The following is a 14,748-nucleotide window of genomic DNA, read 5'->3' as shown; positions in this document are numbered from 1 at the left end:
CTGGACTTACTGCATTATAAAGATGGAAATACGGTTTTTTGGTAAGCTGAGTATAAAAAGAAACAAATGATGTCCGTAGTCAGTCCTTCATAACTCCAGGCGGCCTCACTCCTCCCAATCACGATTGTTTACTCCCAAAACACCAGAAGCAGGGACTATGTCTTGTGTATCTTCTTCAAAAAGCAGCATATAAAGACCCTTTAAAGCAATGTAGGTTCATTTAACATGGCTCATACCATGCAGTGAAGCAAAAAAAAAAAAAAAAACCAAAGTCACCCAGAACCCATCACCAAAGGTTAGTTCTTATTAATCTCTTGGTGTAGAGCTTTCAGTTTAACCACATATGGCCATGCATATATGTGTGCTTTCTTGTTAATTTTAACAAAAATGGCATCATCCTGCCTCATGTATTTCTTGGTTTTCTGCATAATTTTTGGCATGGTGCATTGTATTAAGTATTCATTGACAATTTGTTGACTGTTAAGACTTGCTTTTTAAATTCAGACAACAGAATTTTTAAATGACTCACACAGAGAGGGCTGTTTATGCGCCTTTGAATTAATGCCTTTGAATCAATGACTAATCGTGTGTTCTACCAAGGAAATGAGTTACTTGACCACTAATGACTTTATGTTTTAGAAATCTCTACCCACTCAATATATGGGAAGCCCAGCATAAATGTGCTTTCTATCATTAGCACAGAATAGCTTTCAGCTTTGAGGGAGCTTGATGGATGTTTGTGAAATAATACAGGGGCTCTGCTGCAAGTCCTCCTCTGCTAAGTGATAAAAGCATCCTTTAACACTTCAGTGTTAAGGGAATATTATAATTGAATGGCATTACCATAAGTAAGAGTTGGGTTTTTTCCTCTCCTATGTTTAACTGTTAAGACGAGAAGAGACTTGATTTCGAATTGAGTTATAAAATTGCTCACTTTATCCCTTCTATATCTAATTCCTGCACATTGTCTTGTTTTGAAAGTCAGCATTTGGGGCGATCGATTGTTAATGCATTCAGGCTGAATGCACATTTCTTCTACATTAGGAAAAAAAAATCCACTTAGAAAATGCTGACATCGTTTACCAATAAAACTCCCTATTTTTGAGTTATTTGTCCTATGACAAGGTTTAATTTGCCATCTGTTTGTCATCAGTGTTGCCACACTTTTTACAATGACATTGTAAGATCTATGAGGAAAACATTACAGTGTTCTCTATTGTGCGTGGGGAGAGAGCACTTCTGACCACTTGGCCGACGAAAAGAGTTCCTGCGCAAAGCACTGTGTGTTCATTCGGTCTAACTTTCTCCAAACTTGTTTTTACTCAAAGACCGCACTCAGGTGTGTTTGGCATTTTTAATCCTTGAATTAGGAGTCCAGATTTTCGTGCCAGACCCACTAGATTTCAAAGCAGCGTAGTTGTTCCGAGTGAGGTCTGGCCCTTGGCATCCAGTTCACTGGAGGGGCAGCATGCTATATAGCAAGACAGACGCCGGGCTGGAGCCAAAGCTTCGAGTTCCAGCCCACCCATTCTCCACGTGACTCTGGGAAAGTCAACTCACCTCCCTGTGCCACCTCAGGGATGAACCCAAGGAAGTCCACTCGACCAGTGTAGGTGGTTTTGGGAAATTCACTGACTATTCAAATAGATTTTAACCGGCTGGGCACAGTGGCTCATGCCTGTAATCCCAGCACTTTGGGAGGCTGAGGCAGGTGGATCATGAGGTCAGGAGATTGAGACCATCTTGGCCAACATGGTGAAACCCCGTCTCTACTATAAATACAAAAATTAGCCGGGCGTAGTGGCGCATGCCTGTAGTCCCGGCTACTTGGGAGGCTGAGGCAGGAGAATTGCTTGAACCCGGGAGGCAGAGGTTGCAGTGAGCCGAGATTGCACCACTGCACTCCGGCCTGGTGACAGAGCAAGACTCCACCTCAAAAAAAAAAAAAAAAAAAAAAAAAGATTTTAAAAGTTCAACTCTTAGCATTGCCTAATAAGACTATTAAAAACAAACATTTGAGGCTGGGCACAGTGGCTCACGCCTGTAATCCCAGCACTTTGGGAGGCCAAGGCGGGCGGATCACAAGGTCAGGAGATCGAGATCATCCTGGCTAACAAGGTGAAACTCCGTCTCTACTAAAAATGTAAAAAATTAGCCAGGCGTGGTGGCGGGTGCCTGTAGTCCCAGCTACTCCGGAGGCTGAGGCAGGAGAATGGTGTGAACCTGGGAGGCGGAGCTTGCAATGAGCCAAGATCACACCACTGCACTCCATCCGAGTGACAGACTGAGACTCCGTCTCAAAAAAAAAAAAAAAAAAAAAAAAGAACAGCAAAACAAAAAACAAACAAAATTTGAAAGTTGTACTGCCATCACATTTCATAAAAGAAAGAATATTTTTACACCAAAAACGTAGGAAGGACATAATCTAAGAATAAAGGACAGTTTCTTTATTTTGAATAAATTAAGCTTTATGAAAAATGCAGTGCATTGTTTGTTTTTTTGTCATTCTTGCTGCAGGTCAATGAAAACTGATAGATCCACGGGCAGGCATTTGGGAACCCATCAGTTAAAGATATCTTGGGTTTCTTCTGTCTCCCAGAGTCTTTTAAATAATTGGCATTTTTTTCCTTCTGTTTTTTGGTATCATAGCTCCATATCTTTATGCAGTTTGAAAATTAACCTTAGGCCACACCTTCACCACCAAGGATTATGTGGGTAAAGACAATGATCCGAACGGCTTTTCCCAGAGGCACACCTGAATTATGCAACAGGAGTGGGAGTGAGCATTGTTGGAATTACCTGGAGTTCCCAAAGCAGCAGGAGAGCACAGGTGTCCGGAAAATAGCTAAGGTCTCTGCAGACATAGCAAGGTGGAAAAGGTGAGAATTGTTTAGATAAACAATTATTCCAAACTCTCACCCGAAATAACTACAATATGTTTATTTTCTTTAAATCAATTAAATTCTCCTTAGTTTTTCTGTAGAAATAGCCATTTTATTTTTTGAGACTTTTTAAAAATTTTTTATTTTATTTTATTTGCTCTGTCACCTAAGCTGGAGAGCAATGGCGTGATCACAGTTCGCTGCAGCCTTGCCTTCCCAGGCCTAAGTGATCCTCCCACCTCAGCCTCCCAAGTAGCTGGGACTACATGTGAAGACCACCATGCCTGGCAATTTTTTTTTTTTTTTTTTTTTTTAGGAGATGGGGTCTCAGTATATTGCCCAGGCTGGTCTCGAACTCCTGGACTCAAGCAATCATCCCACTTGTCCTCCCACAGTGTTGTGATTATAGCACCCAACCAGAAACAGCCATTTTAAACCAAACTTTATTTTTTAGGTATCTTCCCAAATAGTATTATCCCCAAGAACCCTACTGATAAATTTAGGGAGCAGGTACAAATTTCCCTCTTCATTTCATTCTGACCTGAGTCATTGATTCACGATTGGCCTAGAATAGTCCAAAATAAATTTTTGTTTTTGTTTTTTTTCCTGAATATCTCCTTAACCAGGCCCTAATCAGAATTTATGTAATCTACTTGGTGAAAAATCAAGACTTAATGAGATATCTCTTTATATAGCAAATTAACAGGTCACTTTAGGAGCTCATATGCAACTGAATTCATATTTATTGAGTAACCAAGGGATTGGTGGGGAGGTGGTACCTTTGTCTGTTGTCCTGAGGGCAGCCCTTTATTCTTTGTGTGCAGTGATCAATTTGTCTAGGACAAGGCGGCAGTAACCACATTCCCTTTACAACTAAGGGAACAAGTACCCTCCTCCATGGAAGGAGCTTATTTGCCTGTTTTTCCCTGGGGATGGATGTAGACATGAAATAAACATCTTCCTCTTCTGAAGTGAAGATGGTTCTAGCAGTGCTGTATTTCTTTAAAATTGGGTTTACCATAAGAATCATTATTACTTCATTCATTAATTGTTTGTTTGTTTTTTTGGGGAGCCAGGGTCTGGCTCTGTTGCCCAGGCTGGAGTGCAGTGGCATGATCATGGCTCACTGCAACCTCGACCTGCTTGGCTTAAGCAATCCTCCCACCTCAGCAGGAACTACAGGCACGTACCAACCAACATGCCTGGCTAATTTTTAAAAAATTTTTTGTAGAGATGAGGTCTCACTAGATTGCCCAGGCTGGTTTCGAACTCCTGAGCTCAAGGGATCCACCCACCTTATTCTCCCAAAGTGCTAGGACTACAGGCTTGAGCCACCACACCCCGCTCGTTCATTCAATTTTGATTAGGTCCTTACCAATTAGAAAAGATACTTTAAAAATCCACCTAAGGGAATTAGGTTTTCGAGTATGCAAAGCATCACAGAATCTAAGTTAGAAGAGGCTGCCAATTTAGGGTTGCCAGATAAAATTCAGGAATGCTGGTTAAGTTTGAATTTCAGATAAACAACAAGTTACTTTTTACTATAAGTATGTACCAAATATTACTGGGGAACATACTTATTTGGAACATACTTTAAAAAATTCTTGTTTGAATGACTTTCCAATTTAACTAGTTTTCTGTGTTTTTATTTGCTAAATCTGGCTACCAATAATAATATTAACACAACAGTACCTGCTTATCTTAGACATTCTAGCTTTTGATTAAGAGTATGGCCGTGGGATCCAGACTGCCTGAGTTTGAATCATAGCTCTGCCACTTATAGTGTGTGACCTTAAGCAACTTTTAAAATTTCTCCATGCCTCAGTTTCCCTGTACAGGCTGAGTATCCTTAATCTGAAAATTCCAAATTTGAAATGCTGCAAAGTTTGAAATGTTTTGATAATCGACACGATGCTCTTCAGAGCATTTCGATTTTGGATTTTTGGGTTAGGGATGCTGAGCTGGTGGTGAGTGTAATGCAAACGTTCCAAAATATGAAAAAATGCACAATCTGCAAAAAGCATTTTGGATAAGGGACAGTCAACCTGAAGTCAAATAGGTTGTTATTTGTTGCTAAGATGTAAATGTATATGTGTTTAATTAATTTTATAATCCCTTATTGAGTCTTGGCTACGGCATCATGGACGTCTTACCTGTTTGATAATTTTAACAGTACATGTATGTGTCCTAAATTTTCACTAATCTATCATTGGCCTTATCTGACTTTGGCAATTGGGAATACATTTTCCATGGCCCTGCTTCCGTAACTCTTCAGTAATTTTCAGTTATGGCTCACTGTCTCATCAGCATTTTCTCTTAGCACTATGGCCTGCCCTTAGACCAGAACTGGGCACTGCTGAAGTGGTCTTAAAACCACTTCATCTTCCCTAATAGCAATTCATGTTCCACCCCTTTAAGTATGAAGATCTTTCTGGTCAGTGACAAAGAGAAGTAAAATCACAATCATGTCATTCTGCATGCTTACCTTTGTATATACACAGTAATCTAAAATATTATCTTTAAAAAAATTATATGATTATATGATCCATCGCACATTGATTTGTATTCAGTAATAATAACACTATGTCTAATAGAAACTAACAAACCATTGCCTCTAAAACAGCGCCTGGCATGTTAAGCCACACTTGAAACATGCATCATGATTTGAGATATTAAATGATAAAACATGTGCCTTAGAGGATATTAATTAAGGAAAAGCCATTACTATGTGCTGTGCTCACAGTGCTGAGTGTTCTATAATTATTTCATTTAAGTATAGTGAGACTATCAGGTAGGTCCTATTTTATCTCCATCAGCACCAGCCAATCTGACTGAACACCTGGGCTGGTTTTCATGGTACACAGGTCTTAATATGTAAATATAAAAATGTTCCCCTGTGGGAGGAAATCTCATAGTTTTAAGTCTTTATCTAAAACTATATATTTGTAAATAACTTTCTGTTTAACAATTTATTTGTAAAATTTCTAAACACCTTGAAATTGATCATTGAAAGAAACAGTTTTGAATGTCTCTGTGTGTTTGTTGTTTAGATTTTTTTTCTCCATGAAGTCAAGAAGTCATATATATTCTATTTATTTTGTTCACTGTCATATCCCGAGCATCTAAAACAGTGCCTGGCATGTTAAGTAAGCACCCAATTCAAATTAGTTGATTGTTGAATGAATAATTGGAAATATTTTTCATGTGATCATAAGTCTTCATTTATTTTCATATATTAAAATATGTTGTGTAAAATTTTTAAGGCCCAGCATAAGCATAGCCTCTCTGAGAGGCCATCTTGTATTCCCCAAGCAGAAATAATACCTTCTTTCCCTAAACCTGATGTAGGTGGGTTTATAATTTTCTTCTCTGAAAACTACCTTATTTATGATTATTACTGTTATTTTGAGACAAGGTCTCTTTCTGTCACCCAGGCTGGAATGCGGTGACGTGATCTTGGCTTGCTGTAACCTCTGATCTGGGGTCACTGCAACCTCCGCCTCCTGGCCTCAAGCAATCCTCCCACCTCAGCCTCCCCAGTAGCTGGGACTGCAGGCACACGCCCCCATGCCTGGCTAATGTTTTTTTTTTTTTTTTTTAGAGATGGAGTTTTGCTATGTTGCCCAGGCTGGCCTCAAACTCCTGGCCTAAAGCGATCCACCCCCTCGGCCTTCTAACATGCTGGGAGTACAGGCATGAGCCACTGCACCTGGCCAGAAAATTACCTCATTGATGCCTTTTAATTCCTGTAAGCTTCTTGAGAACAGAGCTGTTAGTTCATCTTGTATCCCTGTATTTGTTAAATAAGTAGATGAATTTTTTTTATTTTATTTTTTTTTGGAGACAAGAGTCTCACTATGTTGCTCAGGCTGGAGTGCAATGACATGATCTTGGCTCACTGCAACCTCTGCCTCATGGGTTCATATGATTCTCCTGCCTCAGCCTCCTGAGTACAGTAGCAGGCACTACAGGCATGTGCCACCACACCTGGCTAATTTTTGTATTTTTAGTAGAGACGGAGTTTCACCATGTCGGCCAGGCTGGTCTTGAGCTCCTGACCTCAAATGATCTCCCCACCTCAGCCTCCCAAAGTGCTGGGATTACAGGCATGAGCCATCACGCCCGGCTGATGAATATGTTTTTAGTGTACCTAACGGATACGAAAGTTCAAAGGAAAAAATGCATATCATTTGAGGGGAGGACTGATAACTGCTTTTTTCACTCTTTGGCCATTTTTCCTTTGTTTTCTTTTCTCCTTGCTGTACGTGTCACCCATCTTGAAAGAATGTGCTTTAGTTCATTTAAAATAATGATTTCATTTTGTAGCACCTTGGTAATTTATTACTCTTCCTTAGGAGGAATAAAGCCTGTGCTAGTTGGATGATTGCTTTCGTCTTTACTTGTAATCTTTTAGAAAACAAGTACACAAGCTTTCCACTTGGACAGTCATTACGAATTCTTGATAACATCTGGTTACTTAATTTGAAAAATGTGTAGCTATGAAGATTAATGATGGACCTTAACTGAGTTAAATTCAGACATATATAGGATCTGTATTAATCTCAGTCAACCCTTTCAAGCAGATGCCATATTTTGGGGAAAAGGAAATTGAAATGTACCAAGGAGCGGTAAGTTACATGTCACATAAATTACTGCCTTATTTAGGGCTTTTATGATGCAGACATGGTTTTTCTTGAAGTTAGCAGTACTTTTGCACTTTTCTATTATGAATTTTTTATTGGAGAAACTTGAGTGACATTGTTTGATTTTTAATGATCTGCTTTTTATTTTTATTTTTTAATTTTTATTATTTTATTTTTATTTTATTATTATTTTTTTTTTGAGACAGAATTTTGCTCTTGTTGCCCAGGCTGGAGTGCAATGGCATGATCTCCGCTCACTGCAACCTCCGCTTTCCGGGTTCAAACAATTTTCCTGCCTCAGCCTCCCAAGTAGCTGAGATTACAGGCATGCACCACCACACCTGGCTAATTTTGTATTTTTAGTAGAGACGGTATTTCACCATGTTGGTCAGGCTAGTCTTGAACGCCTGACCTCAGGTGATCCACCTGCCTCAGCCTCCCAAAGTGCTGGTGAGCCACCATGCCTGGCCAATGATCTGCTTTTTAGAGCAGAGCTCAAAAAAGCTTAGGACTGTCTAATATTTGAGCCTTATTTGCATAGAAAATTTGTTAAATAGGATGTAGGACCTACAGCTTAGGGATCTTCCTGCTTCCATATATGCCACAAAAATCTAAGGAATAAAAATCAGTTATGGGTAAAAAAATAGAGCAATGGGTACTGATTTGCAGAATCAGAACCATTGTTAAACTATGACTATGACTTCAACATGAAAAATGAATCTTGTATTACTTCATTTATTAATTTGACCCTGGTTCCTATTCATAATCAGCTCCATAGCCATTTCAGTTGTATAGTAAAAATGGAAGCTGTAATTCTCCTTAATATATTTTATTCTGTGGTTCATCACTTCCCCAGGCCTCCCCATCTCTGCATCTTTTTCCTTTCCTTTTCCTTCCCACTGCAGCAGAAGCACAAGAGTATTCATTAATCCTGACCCCTAAAAAGCAAACAAAAGAGAGCCCACACAAATTCATCAGTTGAAGTGGAAGGCAATTTACCCAGAGCAAGAGCCCACCCCATTGTTGCCAGATGAATGATACTGGTAGCTGGAGCCGAAGGAGGCTGCCACGCGAAAGACCTTTGATAATGCTGCCTTTATGGGAGCCCAGCACAAGGGAAACACTGTCAGCAGAGGCTGGCCCTGCCCTAGTGCCCTGATCAGCAGGCGCACAGAGCTGGCTTGGCGTCCTCAATGACAGCCAAGGCGCTGTAGATGGAAGTGCTGTGCATGTGTGTTTCTCTCCAGTTTTCTGAAAAGGGTTGCTGTATACACATCCCTTTTAGACCATTTATCTTTTGAAGTGTTCTCTTTAAGGAAATGTAGAATTTCTAAAAAATATGCTCAATTTTACTGCTAATAGTAACAGATTATTGTAAAACTGGAATTTACTGAGTGCCATGTACTATGTTATACTTGCAGCAATAATAAAACAGCCCTGGATGCTGGCTGTGTCATAACATCTATCTCCATTTCACAGATGAGGAAACTGAGGCTCAGAGAGGTGAAGTACTAAAATCTACTGAGTGATGGAGCTAGGAGTTGAAGTCAGGTCCTAATGACTTTGAGAGTCTCAGGGGAGGGAAGAATCAGGTAAAGGAAATGCCCACTCTATAGTTTTGTCACAGATAGCTGAGAGGTTCAATAAGACCACAGATAGGAAACCAGTTTGGAAAATATAGAGTGACACGCAAAGGTCAAGTATGACAGTTCAGCAGCGTTGAAGCCTTACTGGGCAATGACTTTCCCCCACTGCCCATAGCTTGCTTTCCACTCCATTTCCTTCCATTTTCCATCTTCGTGTCTTTCTTACAGTCCTCTACTTTCTCATTTTCAAAGAGTCATTAATGATGTTTGTGCACTTGAGACCAGAAACCCAAAATGATGGTAACTGAGAGGGGTGCTAAGGGCTAAGTTTTGGTGACACTCTCACCTAAGTGAGAACCTGACCTAAAGAGGGGAATTTTTAAACAAAATTATGAGAGTCCATTGTTTTGGACTGATCTCATGCAGTAGCCCCTAACAGACCAGACCAAACCATACCAACATGGAATCACTCATGTTACATGTGACATAATCGAAACTTTAAAGAAACAGACCAGGAGATGCCAGCAGGAGGAGGTCCGCTCTACTCTAACCCTTACAAAAAGTAACCTAGAGTCTTTGTTCCAATCTTACAAACCCTACTGTTCTGTTATTTCTCAATGATATTTGAGAACAAGTAAGTACATTTTTACAATGGTGACAGAGTGACATCAGTGCCTAAAGTTTTGGTCAGTGTCTCAAAATTGAGAGGATGACCAAAAGAGGGAAATTGGACTGGGCATGGTGGCTCATGCCTATAATCCCAGCACATTGGGAAGCCAAGGTGGGAGGATCACTGGAGCCCAGGAGTTCAAGACCAGCCTGGGCAACATGGTGAGACCCTGTCTCTATTTAAAAACAAAAACAAAAAAAACAAGAGAGGGGAATTGTTAAATTAAGTTTAGCCTAAAGCTGCCTCCTTACATATTTTAAGTTGAGTCTAAATGTTTTCTTCTTTTTTTTTTTTCTTTTGAAACAAAGTCTCACTCTGTCACCCATGCTGAAGCGCAGTGCTGTGATCTTGGCTCACAGGAACCTCCACCTCCAGGACTCAAGCAATCCCCCGACTGCAGCTTCCCAAGCAAATAGCTGGGACTACAGGCACACACCACCATGTCCAGCTAATTTTGTTTCTTTTTTGTAGAGAGGAGGTCTCACTATGTTGCCCAGGTTGATCTGGAACTGCTGGGTTCAAGTGACCCTCTGGCCTTGCCTCTGAAAGTGCTGGGATTACAGGCATTAGCCATCACACCCAGCCCTAAATATTTCTCTGTACACAGTGAACTGTAGCCTAACCAGATGTATAAACAAACTATAACCTACTTTTCTGCCAGTCACTGAGTTTTGGCCAATCAAAGGTGGCCAACTATTCAAACTGTGTTCAAATAAGGCAAATTCTAAACTAATCTGTAACTAATCTGGCTGTTTCTGTACCTCACTTCCATTTTCTAGATATATATTTGTTTGTTTGTTTGTTTTGTTTTGTTTTGAGACGGAGTCTCGCTCTTCACCAGACTGGAGTGCAATAGTGCAATCTCAGCTCACTGCAACCTCCACCTCCTGGATTCAAGCAATTCTCCTGCCTCAGCCTCCTGAGTAGCTGGGATTACAGGCATCTGCCAACACGCCTGGCTAATTTTTGTGTTTTTAGTAGATACTGGGTTTTGCCACGTTGGCCAGACTGGTCTCGGACTCCTGACCTCAAGTGATCCTCCCACCTCAGCCTCCCAAAGTGCTGAGATTACAGGCCTGAGCCAGGGCCAGCCCTCACTTCCATTTTCTGTATATCACTTTCCTTTTTCTGCCCAAAAATCTTATGGCATATGGCAGCACTGGAGGCTCTGTGAATCTATTCTTGTTCCAGGGCGGCCTTATTCACGAAGCATTCTTTGCTCAGTTAAACTCTGTTAAATTAAAATAATAATTATAATAATCCTGCACAATCTTATTGTGGACTAGAAGTCCATTTAAAACCATATCCTGAGGTCCTATCCAGGTATCCACTCCTGACCATAAGGTTAAGGCAGAGATCACATATTCTGGTTCCTGCATAGGGTTCTTTAGGTGACCAGTCCTAGGCATAGCTTGCAGCCCTCACTGGGTAGCTCCCCCTATGAGCCCCCTGCCTACAGCATGGGAAGAACACTGGGTATTGGATACAAAGCCCCCTCATCCTAACCCCTCCCCACCAAACTCTCATCTTCCAGAGTACGGCAGTGAGCAGCAACTTCTCAGCCAGGCCCCCTTTTCTACAGTAAGTCACTGCACAATAAAATGGATTAAGTAAATTAATCCAAAGATGGATTAAGTAAGTTAAGCTTCACCTTTGTATATCACTCTGTCTTTTCAAATTGCTTTCCCATCCGTCATTTACACTGTGAGACTTGCAGCTTGGATGCTGTTATTCCCACAATTGTAGCTCACTGCATCCTCCAACTCCTGGACTCAAGCTGTCCTCCCACCTCAGCCTCCCAAGTAGCTAGGACTGCAGGCATGTGCTACCACACCCAGCTAATTAAATTTTTTTGTGTGTGTGGAGACTAGACTCCAAGTCCTAGGGTTAAACAACTCTTCTGCCTCAGCCTACCAAGTAGCTTGGAGTGATTACAGGCTAGGAGTGTTCTTTCTCCATATATACTCAACAAAGTATTTCTCTTTTTAGTAATTTTTGAGGTTGTGGTGAAGGTGGGTGTCAAGAAACTGTATAAAGCAGGGCTGAAGTCAGCCTGATAATTTATTAAGCATGGAAAATGTATTTAGTTTGATATTTGTGCATAGCTAAGATATCCCATAAGATGAAATCACAAACCCAGGAGAATATCTTAGTGTGGTAGGATTTTTTTTTCCAATAGAGATGAAACAAACTGGCCAAACTAGCTTATCCCTTTAAAGAACCACATCTTCTTGCCCTCTTCTTATGGAAAGATTTAAGTATTTTTTCTGATCCATAGATAATCTCACCTAATTCCCTCTGAGGCCCCAGAATCTACAACGTGGCCTCTTAGAAAAAATTACATAAGAGTTTAGAATTCTGGCAGAAGTCAGATCTAGGTGTTTGGCAGGCCTCTCCAAAGACCTGTTGCCCAAGTGTCTACAGAAACATTTAGAAATGGACTGTCACCTGCAGAGGCGTGTATGGGTGGAAGGGTGGGGTGCTGGAGTGTCTGAAGACACGGGGCACATCCGGAAGGCTGAATCATGGATATGCCTATGGGAGACTGCTTCCAAATTCCGTCTTAATTTTGTGAGGGTGTAACCTTGATGACCTAGGAAGTTTTATGAATTCTTGTATCATGCAACCTTTAAGATGTAATGATAGGCATTGGAACTATAGTGCACGATTCGTTTCCAAATTCAGGAAAAGAAATTTAATGTATTGCCTATCTGACCATGATTTTGTTTTTATTTTTAAATTTTTATTATTATTTATGTATTATTATTTTTTGCTTTTCTAGGCACAGTATGAAAACCCACCACATATCTATGCCCTTGCAGATAATATGTACAGAAACATGATCATTGACAGAGAGAACCAGTGTGTCATCATCAGGTATGAAAAAGATCCTTATCAGTGGGCGTGGAAGATATGAGACTATGCTGTGGTTATGGATTTCGGTCGATAAGCAGTGGTTTTGCAACAGCTACTGATATCACAGCCTGGTTAATGTGTCTGAGTAGCAAGCAGGTTAGCTGCTTTATCTTGCTTTATTTATAACTCTATATAATAGAGCTCCATAACATAAAACTTTTGAGCTTCCATGGGATTGCAGTAAGTATAATAAACATGTTTTCACTGTTTAGTCAGATGAAGTCCTTTTCTGTAGGTCCCTATTTTTTCTTTCCCTTCATAATTTAGTAGTTCATGTTTGAACATTTTTGGTGAACTTTGTCATTTGCATTGAATTTGAGGGAAGATTACTGGTAATTGCCAACATTAGGTGTCTGTAGCCACATTTCATAATCCCTCTAGTCTGACATGGCTCTGAATCCTGGCTGGGTTTAAGTCAATCTTGTCCAACCTGTGGGCTGCAGGCCGTGGGCCACATGCGGCCTAGGACAGCTTTCAGTGTGGCCCAAAGCAAATTCGTAAACTTTCTTAAAACATTATGAGATTTTTTTGCAATTTTTTTTAAGCTCTTCAGCTATCATTTGTGTTAGTGTATTTTATGTGTGGCCCAAGACAATTCTTCTTCTTCCAGTGTGGCCCAGGGAAGCCAAAAGATTGGATACTCCTGCCTTAAGTGCTTTTAAAATTCTGCTTATTTAGAAAAATTAGCTGGGCATGGTGGCCCACGCCTCTAATTCCAGATACTAGGGAGACTGAGGTGGGAGAATCGCTTGAGCCTGGGATGAGGAGGTTGCGGTGAGCTGAGATCGTGCCACTGTACTCCAGCCTGAGTGACAGAGTGAGACTCCATCTCGAAAAAATAAAATAAAATAAAATTCTGCTTACTAACTCCAGTTGGGGTGGCTCACACCTGTAAGCCGCAGAGTTTGAGACCAGCCTGGGCAACATGGCGAAACCCCATCTCTACAAAAAAATATAAAAATTAGCCAGGCGTCTGGTGTCATTTGTCTGTAGTCCCAGCTACTGGGGAGGCTGAGTGGGGAGGATCACTTGAGCCAGGGAAGTCAAGGCTGCAGTGAGCTGAGATTGTGTCATTGCATTCCAGCCTGGGTAACAGAGCAAGACCCTGTCTCAAAAAAACAAAACAAAACAAAACAAAACAAAAAGGCTTATACCTGAGTGGAGGCTGAGACAGGCAGATCACTTGAAGTCAGGAGTTCAAGACCAGCCTTGGCAACATGGGGAAACCCTGTCTCTACTAAAAATACAAAAATTAGCCAGGCGTGGTGGTACATGCCTGTAGTCCCAGATACTCAGGAGGCTGAGGCAGGAGAATCACTTGAACCCAGGAGGCGGAAGCTGCAGTGAGCCAAGATCACGCCACTGCAGTCCAGCCTGGGCGACAGAGTGAGACTCCATCTCAAGAAAAAAAAAAAGCTCTGCTTACTATTGTGAATATTTTCAAACACTAGAAAGTATAAGCATCCATATTCTCATCACCTAGAATTTGACAGTTCACAATCTTATCATACGTATTTGTGTTCATCTTTTTTAGTTAATTTTTCTGAGACATTTTTGGGAAAAAAAACCTTTTATTGTGGATAATTACAAATATACACAAAATGAGAAAGAATAGTAGAATGTGTCCCTGTGTATCTATTATCCATTTTGCACTGTTGTCAGTATATGGCCAATTCTGTTTTATTTGGTCCTCCCATTCTGTCCCGCTTGATTACTTAAAGCAAATCTGGCAGGGCATGGCGGTAGATTCATTTCCAAGGTCAAGAAAAGAGTACATGTAATACTAGCACTTTGGGAAGCCAGGGGGCAGGAGGATCACTTGAGGCCAGGAATTGGAGATCAGCCTGGACAACACAGCGAACCCTGTCTCCATAAAAAAGATTTTTTTAATTAGCTGGGTGTGGTGGTGCACACCTGTAGCCCTAGCTACTAGGGAGTCTGAGGCAGGGAGATCGCTTGAGCCCAGGAGTTTGAGATTACAGTGAGCTGTGCTTGAACCACTGCACTCTAGCCAGGCGACAGAGATGGTGTTTTTTGTTTTGTTTTGTTTT

General features: G+C 40.8%; 1 protein-coding gene across 2 annotated transcripts in view; it reads left to right on the top strand.

The window, feature by feature from the left end:
• The window catches only part of MYO1E (myosin IE), a 237,249-nt gene that overhangs the window by 104,943 nt on the left and 117,558 nt on the right, over window positions 1-14,748 (top strand). For both annotated transcript variants that reach the window (XR_010109926.1, XM_003827902.7), the window contains exons 3-4: window positions 7,421-7,510; window positions 12,564-12,658. Coding sequence is in view for 1 of the 2 variants with exons in the window: in XM_003827902.7 (XP_003827950.1) it covers window positions 7,421-7,510; window positions 12,564-12,658 (185 nt within the window). In the remaining variant the exon portion in view is untranslated. The remainder of the gene's footprint in view (window positions 1-7,420; window positions 7,511-12,563; window positions 12,659-14,748) is intronic.

This window comes from Pan paniscus, chromosome 16 (assembly GCF_029289425.2).
Source record: "Pan paniscus chromosome 16, NHGRI_mPanPan1-v2.0_pri, whole genome shotgun sequence".
Taxonomy (NCBI): Eukaryota; Metazoa; Chordata; class Mammalia; order Primates; family Hominidae; genus Pan; species Pan paniscus.
Note: the sequence above shows the minus strand (reverse complement) of the source record. Positions and strands in the feature narration are given on the sequence as shown.